This window comes from Myxine glutinosa, chromosome 13 (genome assembly GCF_964187855.1).
Source record: "Myxine glutinosa chromosome 13, kmMyxGlut1.1, whole genome shotgun sequence".
In the NCBI taxonomy this organism is placed as follows: Eukaryota; Metazoa; Chordata; class Myxini; order Myxiniformes; family Myxinidae; genus Myxine; species Myxine glutinosa.
In genome coordinates, this window is record NC_136273.1 from 55,229,874 (window position 1) to 55,253,266 (window position 23,393).

General features: G+C 44.3%; 1 protein-coding gene across 2 annotated transcripts in view; it reads left to right on the top strand.

Moving 5' to 3' along the window:
• The window catches only part of LOC137419035 (LIM/homeobox protein Lhx9-like), a 212,661-nt gene extending 189,272 nt beyond the window's left edge, over positions 1 to 23,389 (top strand). For both annotated transcript variants that reach the window (XM_078767524.1, XM_078767523.1), the window contains exon 5: positions 22,883 to 23,389. In XM_078767524.1, the coding sequence (XP_078623650.1) occupies positions 22,883 to 23,149 (267 nt within the window). In that variant the 3' untranslated portion in view covers positions 23,150 to 23,389. The remainder of the gene's footprint in view (positions 1 to 22,882) is intronic.
• Positions 23,390 to 23,393: the final 4 nt, after the last annotated feature.

Below are 23,393 nucleotides of genomic sequence, written 5' to 3' on the forward strand. Positions count from 1 at the left end.
AACATCCGTTAAATCATATCACACGCACATCATCAAAATCTAAACAGTATTTGTAGAATTTCAATAAAAGCGAAATCGCTGTTCATACCAACAACAACAACAACATGCATTTTAAGGCCATGTTCCCTGCTAGAGCGGGGGTTAGCCTTGCGGTCCCCATGACAATCTTCTCCATTTTGCCCTATTTTCTGCATCTCCCCTTGTTAACCCCCTTGCCCGCATTTCTCATTCCACCATCTTTAGCCAAGTCTTTCTCGGTCTTCCCCGTCCTCTACTTCCTTCTACATTCATTTCCATCACTCTTCTCAACCAGTCACTTTCATCCTTCCTCAACACATGACCAAACCATCTCAACCTGTTCCTCTTCACAGCATCAATCACAGTGTCTATCGGTAAATATGTTCATATCGGTAAATATTATTCCATCGTGTTTGGAAAAACTGGAAAATTGGAAAAATTGGAAATTGGAAAAATTGGAAAAACAATATAGCCTATTTTACTCCAGGGGGTCCCAGGATTACCCACCCAAAATTTCGTTGCGATCGGTTGAGCCGTTTTTGCGGTACCTGGAAACAGACAGACAGACATTTGGTGAATTATAGTAAGATGGATTTCTGGTACAAAACTTTCATCCTTGCTCATGTTGCTTTCACGTTCACTCGTATTGCTATGGGAGGTTTCGAGTTAGCATTGACGATAATTGTACTCAAATCCTGCCTTAACAATTTTGCACCTCTTATGTTGGTGACTTTTAAGAGGTTATATTTGCTGTGGGATATACGTTATCTGATATATGATTGATGGCAAGCACACCCACAATCCATAAGGAGTGCGTCAAGGTGAACGTTAGACTAGTCAATCTGTTTCCAATTTTAACAAAGCTCTTGATATCCACAATAGTTTTTCACAGTAATTGTTTCTTTGATAAACAATTTATCAACTACCTGTTTAACTTACAGCAGTGTCAGACAAATCTGGATTGGCTGCTCCTACTGTCAAGGCCTTATAAATCAAAACGAAGAGATGATAGCTGTCTTTCAGCATGTCCACTGCTGTTGACATGTCTGCCACTGAGCTTTACCTGTTACACCCTCTGCTTGTAGCATCCTTTGCTCCCTCCACACTCACCTCGGTGATCTGTTTCACACATGCAATGTGTCACTTTTGGTGGGATCCTCTCCACCGCGCTATCCATGGAATGGAAACGGGCCACTGCCTCTTGTTCTCATGCCACCTCTTTGCACTTTCTTGCACTCAGCCATCCACACCTCACCGTCTTAACCATTTGCACAACTCACACTGGTCTTATGTCATCCAGTACCAGCAGTCCCAGAAATTCTCCCACCTTTTGAATCGCTTCCCGAGGTTTGTCAAATCCTGAACCCGGAACAATTCCTCTCCCCAACAATTTCCCCAAGCCCTCTCCCTCCCACAGATCTCCCGATGTACCTGCTCTCAAATGTTGTACTTGTGTGCTTCCCTCTTTCTCCCCATCTTGTCTCCCGCTCCCTTTATTATTTGTTTTATGTGTCCGTTTGTCTTTTTGTGATTGATGTTAGCTCTTACATGAGCCTCCATCTTGTATCCCCCCCCCCCTCCCACCCCAAAAACAACATTTCTTCAGAACATTTCAGCATATATACAACTGGTGGGCCCCATAGTTTACAACAAAGCATGCATTAAAAGGTTGTACATCAACATCGATTTACCATCTCACTCAGGGCAAGTAACCAAAGGATTACTGTAAATGAAAAGGTAGTACCATTAATTTGATTAATACATGACAAGATTTGGAAAATATAGATCAGTGAGCTTAGTGATATGCCAGCAACATCATTTAACTCTATTTATGGGATAACCAGAAAAATCAGACTTTTCTTATGAATGCATCAATGTGTCTCATGAGTATTATCAAAGCATTTTTAGAGGATAATTGGCAGACAAAATGGGGTACATGCGATGCTTAAACATAATGTGGTAGCCTCGCTAAATGAATGAGAATATTTGAATGTAAATGGATAAAGAAAGCCAATTAATCGAATGAAAAAGTGTTTTTTAACAAAGAGGGAAGAAGTCTATTGACGTTAATATGGGCAGCAAATGGATATATTACTGAATGGACAGAGAAAGTTGTTTCTCCGCAAAAGGTTCTATGGAACTGGTCTGGCGGTCCTCCACAACTAATACGTAGATGGGGGACGGAGCCAAGAATAAAAGGAAACCATTTGTAATGAGATGTAAATATCCGGGAGTATGAGATTTACCAGTCCACTTGACAAGGCAAGGGAGGAAAGACGGTACTCTATGGTACACACAATGAAAGCGCGGGATGCAAAGAGCACTCGGAGCCTTTTACAAGGCAAAAGGATTCGCAATGCTCCGCCTGACCAGAGCAACCGGATTGTACTTGAAGGGCACAGAAAGTGCAGAATGTAGATGCCTTATAGTGACTTATCTTAGTTAAAAAAAAAAATGGTGAGCGATTTGTTGATAAAAATGTATTCTTATTTTTTTTTACCTTCTCGTCAAAAGGAGGTGAAGCTCAGTTGGCATTTTGACGATTCGATTGAAGTTCGGGTATTTCCTTTGCAAAGTGTGACAGGCTGAAATATAGTGTTCAGATTGTCAACTAGTTGATTATTACCTCCGTCACCGAAGGTGGATGGAGGTTATGGTTTCACCCCTGTTTGTCTGTCTGTGAGCAGGCTATCTCAAAAAGTTGTGGATGGATTTGGATTTAAAAAAACAAAATTTGGTGGACAGGTTGGGTGCGTGACGACGAGGAATCAATTATATTTCGGTAAAAGATCCAGATCCGTTAAATAGAATTTTTCAAGTGATTCTTCACCATGGAGAGATGGGGCCAAAAACGATATATAGCACGATATCTCAAAAAGGTTGTGGACGGATTATAACAAAACTTGGTGGATGAGTTTGTGAGGTGACAAGAACAAGAAGATTAGGTTTTGGTTCAGGTCTGGATGCAGATCTGACGCTGCACATACACTTAACACGGATACTGTAAGGAGGCCACAGTAGACAAATCCTTTGCATGAATACAACCTGATTGAATTCCTTTTGTTCATTTTTCACCCATTTTATATACAGCCTGTGGTTGCTGGTAGTGTGGCTGTGCCACTGATGCAATGCACCCTGTAGGTTACACTAGGAATTGGTAATTTGTTCACGTTGACATACTGAGAGTTCCTCAATCAGACAAATGGCCATACCTCTCACTTCCTGCTTACCACATCCTTGCACTCAATGGACCATGTGCTGGGTTGTTGGCACTGGACATGTTACGACAATGATTTCACGATAAGGTTATGGGTAAACGTCTTTTTTTTGGTCTCTAACTGCACCGATGTGAGGGTTAATGGGTCCACCAACAACAACAACAACAACATGCATTTTAAGGCCATGTTCCCTGCTAGAGCGGGGGTTAGCCTTGCGGTCCCCATGACAATCTTCTCCATTTTGCCCTATTTTCTGCATCTCTCCTTGTTAACCCCCTTGCCCGCATTTCTTCTTCCACCATCTTTAGCCAAGTCTTTCTCGGTCTTCCCCGTCCTCTACTTCCTTCTACATTAACTTCCATCACTCTTCTCAACCAGTCACTTTCATCCTTCCTCAATACATGACCAAACCATCTCAACCTGTTCCTCTTCACAGCATCAATCACAGGCAATATTCCCATCATCTTTCGCAATTCATCATTTGTCTTCCTCTCTCTCAACGATACTCCGCACATCCATCGAACCATTCGCATTTCCACCCTTTCCAGCCTTCGTTGCTGCTCTACGTTCATTACCCATGTCTCGCTCCCATAAATCATAACACTTCTCACACATGCAGCATACACCTTTCCCTTCAGCTTCAGCGACACTCTCCTCCTCATCAGCACGCCACTCAGTTCCCGAAACTTCTTCCATGCACATCTCACTCGAGCAACCGTTGCCGAGTCTGATCCACCTTCTCCATTCAGCATGTCTCCGAGGTAGCAAAATGTTTTCACACCTTCCAGCTTCACGCCGTCTCCAAGATCCAACTCAACATTTCCTCCATCTGCAGCTCCCTCTGTGCACACCTTACATTTGAATGTAGCTGCCACACTGGTTAATGACCCTCTCAGACCACTACATTTTTGATGGGTCCACCATGGGTCCACCATGGATGGGTATTTTAAAAAAGGCTCATTGCCCATCATCGTAGGGCCATTTCCCAAAAAAGTCCCATTACCCATCCTTGCAGGTCCATTTCACATTGACATGTTTATGCTTGGTTGGTGTAAACGCAGAGACGAGATGAGCATAGTTAATTTAGTCTGTTTTGAATTCAAATTAAAGTTTTTAAAATTGAAATCCAAAGTTTTGTTTTGAATCCAATAAACTGGGTCAAACAAGCATTTCTAACATAACTAGGTCTTCTGGTTTAGGAATGGAAACAAAATCAGCATACATGATCTGGGAGGCTTAGGGATGAAAGTATTCCCAATTCTTTGGACACCTTCACAAAGGAAGCTACAATATTCACAATATAACTCAAAGTCTGATTCATGGCCCGACACACTAAAGTACATCGCTTACGCAATGCTCGACTTGAATACAGCTCCATAATCACATGGCGTCTCACCTTGAGACCAATTTAAGTTGCTGCTTTTACTCTTCGCTATAATCGATGTGGAAGAGCAGGATCCCCATTTTTCATACCTGACGTAATCACTACTACTCCTTCTTTAATAGCCCCAATTATTCTGACATTCTTGTCGAAATGACCAGAAAAGTTATTGGGCCAGGTCTTTCATGAACTAGCTGGCCAGGCATGGCATTCGACTAAAGGTGATTTTGGCAGGGTTTTTTAATTTAAGGTGCCAGAGGTAACTCGCCTACTCTTCGTCAAAGTCACCGGGGGGTCTTTCCCGTCCGCCAGTGCTCGCAGAGAGGACACCCGGCTTAGCATTCACCCGAGGAATGGCACACTTTGTGGTGGAATGCCCAGCCTGGTAAGGCCAAATGCAACAAAATACTAGAACTAGAACGGCACATGGTAGAGAGCAAATCTCCACCAGGCTGAACAGCATCCCACTGATAGGCCAGATTTGGATTCGGACATGAACCAAAATCTAATCAGCTTGTTATTGTCACTTGCCCAACTCATCCACCTAGTGTTGTCACAAGTCATCCACAACTTTTTTAAATATCATGCTATACTGTATATCGTTTTTGGCCCTTTAACTCAATGGTGAAGAATTTGTTTTTGTTTTTGTATACAAGATCGAGGCTCGTGTAAGAGCTAACATTAATCACAAAAAACATAAACGGACACATAAAACGTATGATAAAGGGATCGGGAGACAAGATGGGGAGAGAGTGGGAAGCACACAAGTACAACAGCAGAGAACATGGACATCGGGAGATCTGTAGGAGGGAGAGGGCTTGGGTGGAGGGAGCAGGGGAAGTGGGGGGGGGGGGGGGAGGAGGGAGAGATATAAAACAAATTGACACTGCTAGGACTTCCAGGAAAGAAGTCAGTATTTCAAATCTGGGGTGAATCTTGGGTGAGTCACTCAAAAATTAAAAAAATTCTCATATCCGGATCCGGAGTCGGATCTTCACCAACATCGAACTGATTTGTCCTTGTCATACACCCCAATCTTGCCAACCAAGTTTCAGCCAAATCCGTCCACAATATTTTGAGATATCCTTTCCACAGGAATATTGACCGTTTGGCCTATGTTGACCTCAAAAATAATTGTCGGTTGAATTCAATGACCTGATGTGCAAATCCTCTTCAAATTTCAAGTTATTCGGATGAAAATTGAGGATTTTAGAAATTTGATGAAATTGTTGACCGTTGACCTATGTTGACCTTTTGACCTCAAAATCAATAGGCTTCTTCCTTATGGCCAACTCCACCATGTTGAAGTTTTGTAAAGATCGGTTTAAAATTCTGCGCTGTGGGCAATTGACATACAGACAAACAGACAGAATAACACACAAGACCAAACAATATACCTGAAAATTCTTCGATTTTCACAAGTAACAAACGGACAGTAGTGAAAACATTACCTCCACCACCGAAGGTGGATCAGGTCGGAAATCAAACCCAGACTAGTTACCTTACATGTAAACTGTGCAGTACCATACCATCCTGTTGAACCTACTTACTTTAAATAATAAACATATCTGAAATACTTTTGCAAACCTTCTTTTTTTTAAAAATTATGCAGATAAGATGTAATTTTAAACGATAGAAAATTGACCCATGTATGGAAAGCAAGTATGGGATCTGCGAGGCACGGGTCACAAAAAAAGTCGTTTAATAGGCTGAATGGACTGGGTGGGAACGTCTACGTCACCTGAGTTTCCTGCCATATTCAGCGGTCCTCCTCCTTCCAGATAATGTTAAATAAGATGGCGTCCTCACATTAGTAATTAACAGGTATATTATAACTGATGACCATGACAATAACTGATAGAGGTAATATAGGATGGAACGTCTTTGCTGGTGGTGTGGCAGAGCTGGAGATCATGCTGGTGCAGAATTCCGATGCCCAGGGCACAGACAGGACAAACTCATTCTGGTCGATGGTACGTATCGGACCCAACTCTCCAGGTTCATGGAGCCATGGACCAATCAGACCGTCACCCGAATAGCAGTTGCACTCACCCATCCAACAGCCTCGCTCTATCGTTCCCGCTCCTCACTGACCATTTTTATTCTTCCCTGCACACCCCTCTGCCTCAATAATCCTCCACACAAAAGTAGTTAGATACATGTTCCTCAAGACCGATTGGTAGACCATCAGAAGATGGGGGCCCACTCGTTAAAGGATTTGGGAGGGCATATAAATAAAACTGGAAGTTGGATAGAGGGAGGGGTGAACAAGCTGGATACAAGCTCAAACACAGCAAGAGGAGGCTTAAAGAAGAGGAAGGCAAAACCAGTTAAGAAACAGCAGCAGAAGAAAAAACAGAAAGGTTGGTGGAGGGTGACGTGAGAAAACACAATAACCTGGAAAGGATGGGGTGGGCTTAAGGAGGGTTAATGAGTGTAGAAATGATGATGAGTATGGATGGATGGTTGGAGGTGAACAGCCATTTTGAATCTCAGGAGAGAAGGCTGAGATTGAACAGACTGAAAAAGTTGGCGATTGCATTGTGAGCCTGGGTTTTGGCAATCTAGCAGCAAAGTCTGCAGAGAGGGAAGATCTGGCTCACGGCCTATCTGAAGGATGAGAGATAATGCTATAACTGAGGGTGTGGAGTCGTCAACATAAACATAAGGAGGATTTTCCAGACAATCAGAAAGATCATGAATGAAGATGAGGAATAAGATTGGGCCCAAAGACTCTGCCTTGGGGCACTCCAACCTTGAAAGGGAGAGGAATTGAGATGATCCCATTGATAGCCATGTGCTGACTACTAGAGTGGAGGAACTCAACAAGCCATGAGAGAAGGTGGCCGTAGATGCAGTAGGCTGGGAATTTGGAGAGAAAGGCTTGATATAGACTGTGTCAAATGCTTGATATATGTCAAGAGACAACCGTTTGATTCAGGGCAACCATCCTTTTTCGGGAGAGCAGCGCCAGCATTTCCAGGGTGGGATAACCAGGTTGGAAAGCAAACTTATGGTCTGAGAACAGGCCGCTTGAGAAAAAGGATTTGATGTCAACTGTTATGATTGGTTCTCTGACTTTGCTTACAATTGGAAGTAAGTTACTGAGCCGGCAGTTAAGAGGATTTGTTTTTGCATCTTTCGTTGTCATGCAGTAGTGTTGGCCGACCTCCAAATCAACGGGTGGCCTAGGAAAATCGTAGGTTGAACAGAGCAAAAAGAGGACATGCAAGAGTATTTATTGCCAATTAGCACGTGACCTCACGCGTACATACACAAAGTTGCTCGGCAGACATGGCATTATTTTACAATAAACATAGACGTCACAAAATAGGCAGTCATATTCCCTGCCATCCATGTAACATGACCAATCACAATAAAAAATTGGAGCACAAATTCATAAACAATGACCGTTTATGAATACAATCTTACAATACAATCTTACAACAATCTTACAATACAATATCAATTGTGTTACCAATAGTGCAAGCCCTTTCTTCATGTCGAAAGCTAACTGGGGACTTATTAAAGTGCATTTAAGAGAACCACTCAATAATACGAGTAAAGTATTGTCGTGTGATTCCCCAAGTGAACACCACAGGGATCATAAACAGCCAAAGCAAGCTTTAACTCCGAGGCGATGATCAAATGCGGACTTTATATATGCGCCGGAGGAAGAAAGGGAAGAGGAGGAATGAAGGGTCTTACCTGAGCGATCCCGCAAAACAGTCTTCAACCTGCAAAAAGTAACTCAACCGAGGCGGATTTAAAATTTACAGGTAAATAACAAGAGGGTTTATTAAAGACAATACCGATAACAAGAAAACGTGACAGTGAAACTAAAGTCCTAAATTGGAGCGCTCCTTACAAGCAGATTTGCACTCAGACAGGGGATAAAATAAAGGTGAAAAATAAAATGGTGTGGGTTATTTAGTGGATTTAACTCAGGCCTGCTGGAATATCTTGTCAGGATCGTCCGAGGCCCTGGCGGGAACCACTTGCTCGTTGGCGGGAACTATGCCTCAGTCTGCCCCGTCTCACCAGGCCACGCCCGCTGGCGCGAAACAGGCCTCTCGCACCCAACAATGGCAGATGTGCCGTTCGCTCCTCCAGCCGCGCCGGCAAAACCGCAACCCTCCGTCCGTGGCTCTTCTGCCTCCCCACGATCACCAGTAAGACTCGGAACGTGGCTGGTTCGCTCGGCGCTTTTCCGTCCGTCCGTGCCCTTTTTTCAGGGAGCGAAGTGCAAATCGGTCCGTCGGCGAAGGGCGAAGAAGAAGAAAAGTTGGGAGGAATGAAGCGGGAAGGACAAACGAGAAGAAGAAAGCTCAAAACGAGAAGCAGAAGGGTGACCGCTCATGTACGCATCCAGAACGGGAAGAGGCAAGAAGAAGAAAATGTCCGCCAGCGCGTTCTTTTATCGACAGGCTCCGATGTCATCTGCTGCGCCCCACCAACCAGTGTCTCGCTTCTTAATAATCCTGGTTGTCACTCAAAGCCACGACCAATGATGACCCCTTGAGGTGTGGCTTTTGGCCTGCTTGTCTTCGATGTGTGCTTTCCAGTGGTGTAATTATTGGCAGAGCTCACTGTCCTGGCTTCCTGGTGCTTTTATTATCTGAGTGCAGTTTAATGGGCACTTTCTACTATATGTGTCTGATGCGGTGCCATACGGGACGAAGGGAAGTAAATCACGAACAAGGTCACATATTCCATAATCCCTACAACTAGTTAACACAAGGACCATCCTCGTATGGCCACATGTAACACTTAATCCGATATTCGGTCGAAACAAATATTTTACTTATTACATGGTGGTGGTTCTTCTTCTTCACGACAGTCGGAGCATGTTACCTACACAAATCTACCTGGTCTAAAGTATCTCTACCCCACCGACATAACACTTAACTAATATTTGACATAATAACTAATATTTTCAACATTTATTTATAATATCCACAATAATTATTGTTATAAAAAAAAAAAAACCCACCTTTAGAGGCCATTTTTCCCCGCAAAGCGGGGGTTGGCCTTTTTCGGGAACCGTGGTTGTTGTTGTTTTTCGGTCCCCTATTTGAAGCAATGTTTTACGGCCGGATGCCCTTCCTGACACCAACCCTTTTTGCCGCCTTTAACGACAAACAGGGAATTACCAGTGAACTGGTACTCAATTAGCCGACCTCAGAAGGATGACAGGCTGAGTCAACCCCCCTGGCGTTAATTCAGCGATCGACCGGGATTCGAACCCAGGATCCTTGGTATCCTAAGCCGGCACCCTAGCCGCTAGCCCAACACCAGGGATTATATTGTTATAATACAATAATATAGTAATAGTTAATATTATTATATATACTAGCAATGGTACCCACCCTATGGGTGGGGCTTCGATTGGAAGGCCCAAATGAAAAGGCTAAATATCAGAAATTGAAGGCTTTTTAAAAATTTTAAATGATTTATATAAACATCCGTTAAATCATATCACACGCAAATCATCAAAATCTAAACAGTATTTGTAGAATTTCAATAAAAGCCACATCACTGTTCATATCGGTAAATATTATTCCATCGTGTTTGGAAAAACTGGAAAAATTGGGAAAGAAATTGGAAAACAATATAGGCTATTTTACTCCAGGGGGTCCCAGGATTACCCACCCAAAATTTCGTTGCGATCGGTTCAGCCGTTTTTGCGGTACCTGGGAACAGACGGACAGACGGACAGGCATTTGGTGAATTATAGTAAGATAATAATATAGTAATGATATTATTATAGTATTAATAATGTAGGTGTGATATGTAGTAATATATAGTAATAATAATAATATTAATTAGTAATAATAATATTATGTTGTATAGTAATACAACCCACACCCTGTATACACATACAGGGTATACATATACAGGGTATACAGAGTTGTTATCTTAATATAATTCACCAAATGTCCGTCCGCCTGTCTGTCTGTCTGTCTGTCTGTTCGAAGGTACCATAAAAACTGCTGAACCAATCGCAACGATATTTTGTGTGGGTAATCCTGGGATCTCCAGGAGTAAAGTAGGCTATTTAGTCTTTCCAAATTCAGCTTTGGTCTCCAGCATTCTCAGGTTTGGACTCCCGCATAACATTCGCGTTCGCATAACGTTCATTGTTCTCATTGTGACGATGTTGTTTTCCCGGGGGCTGCACAAACGGCTGCACCGATCGCTGCACAAGGATAATATGTTGTTTGGAATGAAAAAAGAGATATCGAGTTCAAGTGAATGACGACATGCCGACAATGACGACATGCCGTTTCTACTTTCTGAACGTCAACTTCGCGGATCGCCATATGCAGATTCGCCACGGACCCACGATCGATGTTTCCATGCGTGAACGTACCCGTTTGTTTGCGAACAGGTACGTTTTTCATGGAAGTCCTTCACGAACTTGCTGTCCATGTCTGACGTTCGACTGAAGGTGCTACAGGAATGTGGAATTTATTGGTTTCATGCTTTAGCATTCGCCATATCTGCATTGCCTGTTTGCTTCTGGCCTCCCACCCGTGCTTAGCACGGGTATTTCTCTAGTATTATTAATATTATGTTGTGGGTAAACCCACAATGACAGCGTTTACGAATAGAATCTTACAATTGTGTTACCAATAGTGCAAGCTCTTTCTTCATTGTCTAAAGCTAACTGGGGACTTATTAAAGTGCATTTAAGAGAACCACTCAATAATACGAGTAAAGTATTAATAGACTATTCAGATTATGCAGTCACTCTGTAAGAGAAATAACGTGTAAACTGACGAACAAACCCAAGTGGTACTTATGCAACAGCAATCAAAATGGCGAGCACTTTGAGCAATGATGAAACGTCAATACTTATACATTTCAATACAATGGACGTAATAATTTGCACGATTGAAGTATTATGATTATTAGTCTGGCTGCATAGTGTTAGACCTGCAAAGTAATATATCATGACGATTAATATGGAAATCAATGGATTCCAAATAAGGGGCCTTGTTTTGACAGTTGTGACAAGTTGTCAAACTGGTGTCAATAAATGGCAACGAAAGACCTTAGGTGAGATCCGCTTGCTCTTCCCGAATCGATATGACTTAAAGATTCCAAAAGACGTTCTTATGGGATGAAAAATGAACAGACACTGACAGTACATTCCCCTTTTGACGGGACTCTCTCTCACAGACATCGTAGTCGCTGCGCAAGTACACAATCACACATCCGTACCTCAGCTACCCAACAGTCCTGCCAATATCCATGTCCCGTCTAAATCCAGTTTAAATTTATCTACTGTTTCTACTGCCACTATATTTTCTGGGAAAAGATTCCATGCATTGACTATTCTCTGAAAGAAAGACTTCTTTTTTTAGTTTTGTATATCTTGTCGAGGCTCGTGGAAGAGCAAGTACACTGCACGGATCAGGACATAACAGGATGCAAAAGGAACAGTAGAAAGAGGCAGGAAACACCAACAGCAGAGTAGAAGGCCAATATCGAGGAAGACTTTGACAAACAAAGAGTGTGGGGAGGAATGGGGGGCTGGAAAGGATGCATAGGGTGGACACGATGGATAGGGGATGAAACTCAAAGGGGGAAAAACTGGAAATTTGGATGGAGGTGGGATGGGATTGGGAGGGGGGAGGTTAACGAGGATAGAGAAGATGGTGGTGATGGTTTTGGATTGGGGACAATGTGAGATGGTGGTGAACAGCAGTCTTGAAGACCTGCAGAGAAGAATGAGATTGAAAAGAATGTGAAAGTTGGTTCCACAGGTGGGAAAAAAAAGAGGAAGAAATGAGTGCAGGTGAGTAATGATCCTGGATTTGGATAGTTTCACCAGAAGGGTGTTGATGGTGGACCGTGTGTGCCCTGCAGAAACCTGGGTAGGTGGGGGAGGGACAGAGCACAGAAACAGCACAGGGTGAAAGACCAAAAAGGAGGTGGTAGAAGACACAGAGGCCACCAACCTGTTTGTGATGGCCACATGACAAGTCCATTGACTCGGCTTCATTGCAAGATATTCCAATATAATAATCTGGAAGGCCTTGGCTTATACGGCCTAAAGGTGAGCAAGATGTGAGGCAGGGGAGACAGCCCAGAGGGAAGAGCAGTACTCCATCAAGCTGCGGATGAAGGCCTTGTAGGTGGATAGGAGTTCAGGTGTGCCAAGGAAGGACCTTCTGTGACGGAGGATGCCCAGTAGGCGGCTGGCCTTGGAGGCAAACTTTGAAATGTGGTTTTCCCAAGAAAGATCATGGCTGATCGTGAGACCCAGGAGTTTGAGTGACTAAACGTCCTCATTGAAAGTCCTGAGGACGTCATGGATTTTTATGAAAGTAGATGGGGAGCAGGGGGTTTGAGATACAAGGAACCGACACAGGAAGATTTTTTTTGTGTGTGTACAAGATCGAGGCTCGTGTAAGAGATAACATTAATCACAAAAAAACGAACTAACACATCTATATATATATAAAAGAAAGTTTTTGTTTGTTTGTTTGTTTGTTTGTTTGTCTGCACGCGCTAATCTCGTGAACGGTGAAAGATAGGAGGAAGCCTCTAAAACAAAAAATGTCGGGACGGGTCCCGGGAAGGTTGTAGGCTAGGTGGCGAGGCCGGTCGAAGCTGCTTCGGCCGGGCTGGGCCCATTTCGCAATTAAAAGCTGAGCTGAATTATAGTAGTCAATCTTCTACGGCCGTGAGTAAAACCTGAATTATAGTAGTAAATTCAATCAAAAAGAACTAAAAATGTCGGGACGGGCCCCAGGAAGGTTATAGGCTAGTTGACGAGGCCGATCGAGGCCGCTTCGACCGGGCTGGGCCCATTTCGCAATTAAAAGCTGAGCTGAATTATAGTAGTCAATCTTCTACGGCCGCGGGTAAAAGCTGAATTATTGTAGTAAATTCATTCAAAAGGAACCTGGGCAACGCCGGGTGCTTTCGGCTAGTAAAACATAAGATAAATGGAGTGGGAGACAAGATGGGGAGAGAGAGAGAGGGTAGCACACAAGTACAACAGTAGAGAACAGGGACATCGAGAGATTTGTAGGAGGGAGAGGGCTTTGGGGGAGGGAGCATTGGAAATAGAGGTAAGAAAACAAAAAACAAAAAACACTGACACTGCTAGGACTTCCAGGAAAAAAGTCGGTATTTCAAAAAAGCGGATCTGGGGTGAATTAACGGGGGTAGAAAAGATCAAGTTTTTGGATGGGGGAAGATAAGAGATGGTGGTGGACAGCTGTTTTAAAGACCTGGAGGGAAAAATGGGATTGAAGAGAGTGAGGGAGTTTGTTCCAGAGGCAGGAGAAAAGTGGAATGAAAGAGTGAAGGTGAATAGAGAGTCTTGATTTTGGCAGTTTAACCATAAGAGGGTTGCTGGCAGATCTTGTGTGACGTGTAGGAATATTTGGGGGACAGAGCACAGAGAGAGCTGGGGGAGCAAGGCCGGAGTGGAGTCGGTGGAAGACAGAAAGACCACCAACCTGCCTGCGGTGAGTGAGTGAAAAGCCCACGGAGTTAGCTTCATCGCAGGAGATTCCAATGATTCTGAAAGCTTTGGTTTCAACAGCGTGAAGTCGAGCTAGATGTGAGGCAGGAGCACCGGCCCAGAGGCGAGAACCGTATTCCATTGAGCTGCTGATGAAAGCCTTGTATGTTGTGAGGAGCTCAGGTGTGCCAAGGAAGGACTTCGCACAACGGAGGATGCATCAGGTTTGAGCAAAGGCCCCGGATGTTTGAGGTCCATGCCGTTAAGGAAGAGGAATGGGGGGCATCGGATACAGGACAGGGGAGGGGAGGGATAGGGTAAGATGAGGAAGAGGAAGAGGAGGTAGGGAGAGCTGTTGATAGTGTGTCAGAGATTTCAGAACAGCTAGGAGAAAGGGAAGGATGAGGAGGACAAAGGTTTGATGGTGATTGGGTGAGGTACATTGAGGTGTTGTTTGAGGGGGGGGGGGGCAGAACGAGGAAGAAGGTTGGAGGAGATGGAGCTGAGAGTTGGAAGGGAGAGGAAGCGTGGAGGATGCTTTGAGGAGGGGTGAGAGGGGAAAATTGGAGAGAAAAAAATTGAAGGGGAGGGGGGAGTTTTGAAGGGGAGGGGTGATGGGGGAATTTAGGAGGGGTGGTGTGAAGGGGGAGTTTGGGAGGGGAGGGGCGAGTTTAGGAGGGGAGGGGTGAGGGGGGAGTTTAGGAGAAGAGGGGTGAGGGGAGTTTAGGAGGGGAGGGGCAAGGGGGGAGATTCGAAAGGGATTGGTGAGGGGAGTTTAGGAGGGGAGGGTGAGTTTGGATTTTAGAAAGTTTTGAACGATTAATGGAAAACAAACAATTATTGCAAAATTAGTTACTTGTGATTTTCGAGTCAGAGATCCGTTTGAAAACGTTGGAGGGGGGGGGGGGGGTGGAATGCAGGTGAGTTTAGGGGATGTAGGAAGGAGGAACTGTAAGAGATTGAATATTTATTTGAAATGAAGAGATTTAGTGAGCAAATCGAAAGCAACCTTTTAAAGAAGAAGAAGAAGAAGAAAAGTGTGTTATAATATACAACAGAATACCACACTTCAGGGGAAAGTTTAAACATTTTAAAACTAAACCATGAAAACTATCTGAGGAAATTCCCTAAATGAGGGCATGAAGGATTCCTAAGGGGGATTAATGGTTCCAGCACAGGTTCAGAAGCAGGAACATAAGAATAAGAGATTGACAGCCAGGAGAGCAGAGAATGAAGGAACAGAGGTGTTTAAGCAAATGTGTTAGTACGGGAGAATAGGCCGACATATTAAATTCTTCGTTAATATGTTTTTTTGAAGGTTAGGGGAAAGTGGATCAGAGGAAGAAGGAGAAAGTTGAAGTAGTATGGTGAAAAATAGAATTGGAAAGGTGTCTTTTGGCTGGAGAGGATTGAGTTATGAAGGAAGGAGGAAAAAAAACTGGTGGGGGGTGAAACACATGGTCAAAGAACGAAAACATGAACAAAGAAGGATTTTTTTTTTTAATTAAGACTTTAAACAAAGGGCAAGATATTCGGGGAAATAGGGGTGAAAAGAAAGACTGGAAAAAAAATCAGTGAGAGAACGAAAATAAATGGACCACAAACAACTGCCGAGAGGAGACAACAAAGCCTCGAGGGACCAGGCCTGAAAAACGCGGCAGGAAGCAACCGACCATTATATACAGGCATGCCCGATCCACACAGAGATCCTCCCAGAAACGCACAGTAGGCACACACCGCAAAATAAAAATACAGTTTGGACAAAAATTAAAACGGGAACAAATACTCAACTTTGAAAGCGTGGAGAGCTTGGAAAACACAACCTCGCCGGCAAAACCAGAAGCGGAAGCGTCAATCATATTTTGTTATCATACCTGCGATATATCAACACCACATTAATACAATATATCCATTTGTGGACTAAATTTTACATGGGAAGAGGAGGGGATTGCGAGAGGGGCAGTGTTGAGGAAAACATTGGAGCAAGCACAAGGACATCACCAGGGTGTTCTGGCTCAATTTCAGTCTGCAAAAAACAAAGAACCACCCACTGCATAAAGTAGTGTCAGCTGATACATTGCTAACCACAGGATCAGTTAGCCTATAGGCTGGCAGGACACCTTAGAGGTATGCACATTAATATCTGAGCTGCCTGGCATGGGTAATTTGAATCTCGACCGAGTGCTAACCACAGGATCAGTTAGCCTATATATAGGCTGGCAGGACACCTTAGTTAGAGGTATGCACACTAATATCTGAGCTGCCTGGCGTGGGTAATTTGAATCTCGACCGAGTGCTAACCACAGGATCAGTTAGCCTATAGGCTGGCAGGACACCTTAGAGGTATGCACACTAATATCTGACATGTCTGGCGTGGGTAATTTGAATCTCGATCGAGCTATAAACTTTCATCAAGGTGTTTCACATGCAGGGCGATACATCAATGCATGTGCCATACATGTATGGACATTAAAGTAGGCATCCCATTTGCTGGCATTAGTTGGTGGATGATGTCCTACATGGAGAGTAGGTGAGTTATCAATGACAACCTGGCGCAATTCCAAAACTTCATGCTCGAACTGGCAGGAGCATTGCAAAAGTGGCACAGTTGTGCTCCCAACAAAAAAAAAAAAAAAAAACTGATGCAAACCCGAAGCCAGGCTACCTAGACGTGCGGAAGTAGACGCTAGGCTACCTAGGCATGTGGAAGAAGACGCCAGGCTACATAGGCATGCGGAAGAAGACGCCAGGCTACATAGGCAAGCGGAAGAAGACGCCAGGCTACCGAGGCATTCGGAAGGGGCCAGGCTACCTAGGCATTCAGAATAAGGCACCAGGCTACTTAGGCATTCGGAAGAAGGCGCCAGGCTACCTAGGCATTCGGAAGAAGGCGCCAGGCTACCTAGGCATGTGGAAGAAGGCGCCAGGCTACCTAGGAATTCGGAAGAATGCGCCAGGCTACCTAGGCATTCAGAAGAATGCGCCAGGCTACCTAGGCATTCGGAAGAATGCGCCAGGCTACCTAGGCATTCGGAAGAAGGTGCCAGGCTACCTAGGCATGCAGGAGAAGGCACCAGGCTACCTAGGCATGCGGAAGAAGGCACCAAGCTGCCTAGGCATTCGGAAGAAGGCGCCAGGCTACCTAGGCATTCGGAAGAAGGCGCCAGGCTACCTAGGCATTCGGAAGAAGACGCCAGGCTACCGAGGCATTCGGAAGAAGGGGCCAGGCTACCTAGGCATTCGGAAGAAGGCACCAGGCTACCTAGGCATTCGGAAGAAGGCGCCAGGCTACCTAGGCATTCGGAAGAACGCGCCAGGCTACCTCGGCATGCGGAAGAAGGCGCCAGGCTACCTAGGCATTCGGAAGAATGCGCCAGGCTACCTAGGCATTCGGAAGAAGGTGCCAGGCTACCTAGGCATGTGGAAGAAGGCGCCAGGCTACCTAGGCATGCGGAAGAAGACGCCAGGCTACATAGGCATGTGGAAGAAGACGCCAGGCTACCTAGGCATTCGGAAGAAGGCGCCAGGCTACCTAGGCATTTGGAAGAAGGTGCCAGGCTACCTAGGCATTCGGAAGAAGGCGTCAGGCTACGTAGGCATTTGGAAGAAAGCGCCAGGCTATCTAGGCATGCAGAAGAAGATGCCAGGCTACCTAGGCATTCGGAAGAAGGCGCCAGGCTACGTAGGCATTTGGAAGAAGGCACCAGGCTACCTAGGCATTTGGAAGAAGGCGCCAGGCTATCTAGGCATGCAGAAGAAGATGCCAGGCTACCTAGGCATGCGGAAGAAGGCGCCAGGTTCCCTCGGCATGCGGAAGAAGACGCCAACCTACCTAGGTATGCGGAAGAAGACGCCAACCTACCTAGGCGTGCGGAAGAAGACGCCAGGCTACCTAGGCATGTGTAAGAAGGCGCCAGGTTCCCTAGGCATGCGGAAGAAGACGCTAACCTACCTAGGCATGCGGAAGAAAATGCCAGGCTACCTAGACATGCGGAATAAGACGCCAAGCTACCTAGGCATTCGGAAGAACGCGCCAGGCTACCTAGGCATTCAGAAGAAGGCGCCAGGCTACCTCGGCATATGGAAGAAGGCGTCAGGCTACCTAGGCATGCGGAAGAAGATGCCAGGCTACCTAGGCATGCGGAAGAAGACGCCAGGCTACCTAGGCATGTGGAAGAAGACGCCAGGTTACCTAGTCATGCGGAAGAAGATGCCAGGCTACCTCTACTTTGGAAGCAAATCACCAGCCCATCCTTTGAGGAAAGAAATCAATCCATGTACACATTTCTAGCTCCATGGTCGACATCAGCACAGAGTGGATTCCACCAAGAAGATGAGCTGGCAAGTTATCCAGCTCCATCCCGTCGGTACGTAAATGTGCTGGATGTGCAGTAGGCATACCCTGGTGTGAGTGCTGGTGTAGCACAGGGGTTGTCTCTGAAAGAAAGAATGCTGAGCTCAGAAATCAGGAAGAGATTAAAAATCAATACTGGTGAAGAATAACTTTGGAAGAGATGTCTTTGTTGGTGTGGCCATGTGCAATGAAAGTCAGAAAATGAAGCTGTAAAAAAGCATTAAAATTGATTTATGGTGGAAGTAAGAAAGCCAAATTGACATCCTGAAAGGACATGGATAGAAACTGTCAAGAAAGATATGGAATGTTAGGGATTGCATGAAACTGACACAATGGATACGTCTATATGGAGGAATACCATAATTTGACTAACCTCCTGAAAAGGGGGATATTGGTGGTGGTATAGTTGTTATTGTCATCATTGTCGTCATTACCTCCACCACCGAAGATGGACGGAGGTTATGTTTTCATCCCAGTCTCCTTGTCTGTTTGTTATGACGAAATTTGAAAATTTTCGTCATATGTCGGTCAGTCTCGTTTGTTTGTTTGTTTGTCTGCGAGTGTGATAACTTGTTTGTTTGTCCGTTTGTGAACAGGATATCTCAAAAAGTTGTGGACGGATTCGGGCAAAATTTGGTGGACAGGTAGTGTATGTGAGAAGGACGGCATGATTCGATTTTGGTGAAGATCCGGATCTGGATCTGACAATTTCGAAGTGATTCTTCACCATTGAGTGATTGGGCCAAAAATTATATATTGCAGGATATTTCAAAAACGTGTGGATGACTTATGACAAAACTTGGTGGATGGGTTGGTTAGGTGACAAGAACAAGTTGATTAGATTTTGGTTTCGGACCAGATCTGGATTTGGCCCATCAGTGGATAGAAAACATAAACTGTCTGGCAGAGGTATGCGCTCTACCGAGTGACATTGTAGTTGTAGGCGCTTTGGACTTCAGGCCAAGGTGCATGCATATTTGTTTCACACGCTTGGTAAGACCGTGCACCTCGGTCTTGGGGCCAAAGTACACATCCTTAGCTCTGTCATAATTTTTTAAAGTTTTTATTACCTTTTTCGTATAAATAAGGCATCTCCCAACAGAGATGACACCAAGGGCACCAGAAACGCATCCAAGCATTATTTCCTTTCCTCAAAGTGTGGGCTGCTGATTTGCCAATCAAAGGCTTCCATTCCAAAGCGCATGTGCACCAATTGATCTCAGGCTGAGGGTCTGCTCTTCCTTATTTATTACTTATATTAGTAGTCGTCCATCAGCCAGTAAATACTTGCAACTTCTTCTCCGAAACTGCTGATGGGATTGTGACCAAAATTGACAATAAAAAAATATGTCACCCACAGGGTGAACCGTATCTTGCCAAAATGTGAAAATTCCGTTTTTTCGTCATGACGTCATCAAATGACGTCATAGCGTCAAACTGTTTACAGATCTGGGAAGCACTCATCAAGGGCATTCATATGAGGTATTACTCGATATGGTACCTACGATTTCAAAATTTGACCTTGGGGTCAATAATTTTCGACCTCCAGCGCTAACCATGAAGGTCAAGGCCGATCGCCACCAAAAACTAATCAGCTGAGCGCCGGACCATATACTAGATTCTCATGAAGTTTGGAGACGATCCGATCAAAGTTACTCAAAAAATTAGTGTTTCGTCGACCTCCATGATTGGCCGCAAAGTGACCTTGACCTTTGACCTTGACCTTCATAATTTTGTGTGCTAAAGGGTATCTCTAAAAGACTCTGATATGCGAACATACAAGAGTTTCCAAAGGGAACTGTGCTCTACAGAGTGACCTAAACAATGCGAACTAAAGCAATACAATATACATGAAAAGTACAGTTTTTTCGTCATAACGCCGTCAAATTACGTCACATTGTCAAACTAGTTATATGTTTGGAAAGCACTCAACAAGGGCTTCAATTTGAGGTACTACTCGATATGGTAACTGAAACTTGAAAATTTTACCTTTTGGTCAAAATTGAATGACCTTCAAAATGACCTTGAAGGTCAAGGCCGATCGACACCAAAAACTAATCAACTGAGCGCCATACCACACCCTATATACCCACCAAGTTTGGAGATCATAAGATCAAAGTTACTCAAAAAATAAGGGTTTCGTAATTTGACCTTGGGGTCAATAATTTTCGACCTCCAGCGCTAACCATGAAGGTCAAGGCCGATCGCCACCAAAAACTAATCAGCTGAGCGCCGGACCATATACTAGATTCCCATGAAGTTTGGAGACGATCCGATCAAAGTTACTCAAAAAATTAGTGTTTCGTCGACCTCCATGATTGACCACAAAGTGACCTTGACCTTTGACCTTGACCTTCAAAATTTTGTGTGCTGAAGGGTATCTCTATAGGACTCTGATATGCGAAGTTACAGGAGTTTCCAATAATAACTGTGGTCTACAGAGTGATCTAAACGTGAAAAAAAATGATTAACCACAAACAAACAAAAAAACAAACATACAAGGTGACTGATACATCTTGCAAAAACTTCGTTTTGGCAAGATAATGAACATATGTCACCCACAGGGTGAACCGTATCTTGCCAAAATGTGAAAATTCCGTTTTTTCGTCATGACGTCATCAAATGACGTCATAGCGTCAAACTGTTTACAGATCTGGGAAGCACTCATCAAGGGCATTGATATGAGGTATTACTCGATATGGTACCTACGATTTCAAAATTTGACCTTGGGGTCAATAATTTTCGACCTCCAGCGCTAACCATGAAGGTCAAGGCCGATCGCCACCAAAAACTAATCAGCTGAGCGCCGGACCATATACTAGATTCCCATGAAGTTTGGAGACGATCCGATCAAAGTTACTCAAAAAATTAGTGTTTCGTCGACCTCCATGATTGACCACAAAGTGACCTTGACCTTTGACCTTGACCTTCAAAATTTTGTGTGCTGAAGGGTATCTCTATAGGACTCTGATATGCGAAGTTACAGGAGTTTCCAATAATAACTGTGGTCTACAGAGTGATCTAAACGTGAAAAAAAAATGATTAACCACAAACAAAAAAACAAACAAACATACAAGCTGACTAATACATCTTGCAAAAACTTCGTTTTGGCAAGATAAAAATGATATTTGGTACGTTACAACTCATGTTTGTTTGTTCATGGCATCAAGAAAGTCGAGGTGTAAGGGGGTCTACCCGGAGCAACGTACGTCTAGGTTTGTCCCCCCAAAATAGGTATTCGCTCTATTCTCTGAAACTACACACACAATTTAGATGAAACGTGACCACAACGTTCCGTTTATCATCCGTGGTGTACCAAAGTTTCTTATGGCATAAAAAAACAAAAATCGGGGTTTAGGGCAGTTAATGGGGTGGGGGTGGGAGGGAGGGGAGGTGGTTGCCCCCTAAAATAGGTATTTTTTGTTTAGTCTTACATTAGTATGATTCTACATGCTGCCCTGGTCTCCGAGCAACCATTGAAATTTGTTTAAAATGCCATACGGTTTAAAATACCTTTAGTCTCTGTAGCATACTGCTTTATTCTACCAGGTGAGTGTCCAGGGGTATTGTCCCTATTTTTATATGAATGATTTGAGGGATTCGTGGTTATGAAGACAGTTGTAGAAATCGTAGATTCTTTTTGCTGATATTGTTCTTGTATTGCACAGTATTTCTATTTAAAGAATACATTTCATTGCAGCAATTCCAAAAGGAAGGTAGCTCTTGCTGTTTGCACAAGCCCAACGACTGTAGAATGTACATGTTGTCCACAGTGACGTGCAGCAAGTTAATGGTGGCATGAGCATGCTGCTGAGTGATTGATGGGTGAAATCTCTCCCGTGGCGAATCCGACTGAGCCTTTGCTTGGCACCGAGCATTTAACGCGCCTCGACATTCATTCATTTACGATACCATAATGAATTGCTCATGAATATTTCATTCTGCGAGAGTAAGGCGCACACACAGGCTGCTTTATTTAGCAGCCTCGACTATTGGAGAGACAAGGGACGCACAATAAAATAACATTTTTGATAGTTAAACAATTTTCAAATTGTACGGGTGATATTTTTCAGAAAATAGCCACAGAGGCTGCAATGTCTTATTTATGATTGGCTGAAACATTCATTATCTGATGTCACCTGTGTGTTTCATAGCCAATCATGGGAACATTTACATAAATGATGGAATACTTGTACATGTAAATAACAGATAATGAACCTTGGATGCTGTGGAAGAAAATGTTTTCAACTCACCTGCACCTGTACCTGCCTTCCATCCCTCCCATTGGACATGCTTTTCACCCCGCCTACTCGCTCCCCACACAAACACCTTGTATGTGGTTCTTTTTTTTTTCTCGGCACCCCAATTGTCCTTACCACCCCTGATGACACTGACCCTGACTGTTCAAACCCTCCATTGTGCCACAGGTGTGGTTCCAAAACGCTCGGGCCAAGTTCAGGCGGAATTTGCTGCGGCCAGAGGAGTCCACACTGGACAAGGCGACCGACGGACATAGCCTCGCGTCTCAACCTGCTGCTGGGGAACTGTCCAGCCCCCCACTGAGCCCCGCGCTCTCGGTCACCACCTTGACGGACCTGACCAATCCTATGCGACCCACAGTGACGTCAGTTCCCTGCATGGAATCCGCCGGAAGCCCCTCTCGTCAGATGCAGCAGCATGCACAGCTCTTTTAGCTCCTCAAGCACCACCGGGCCTTTCTCAAGCTCTCTGTACCCCCAACACAACACCTGGTCCAAATGCTACACCTACCTTTCACTTTATTTCTTCTTTTTCACATACTTTTTTTGATGTACCACTCCTTTTAGGCTGTTTTACGTCACGCTTCACAATCATGTCAACAGGTAGTCCTCCCTTATGATTGCGTTCGATTGTATTGTAGACGATTTCTACCAAACAATATTTTGTTATCCTCAGTTT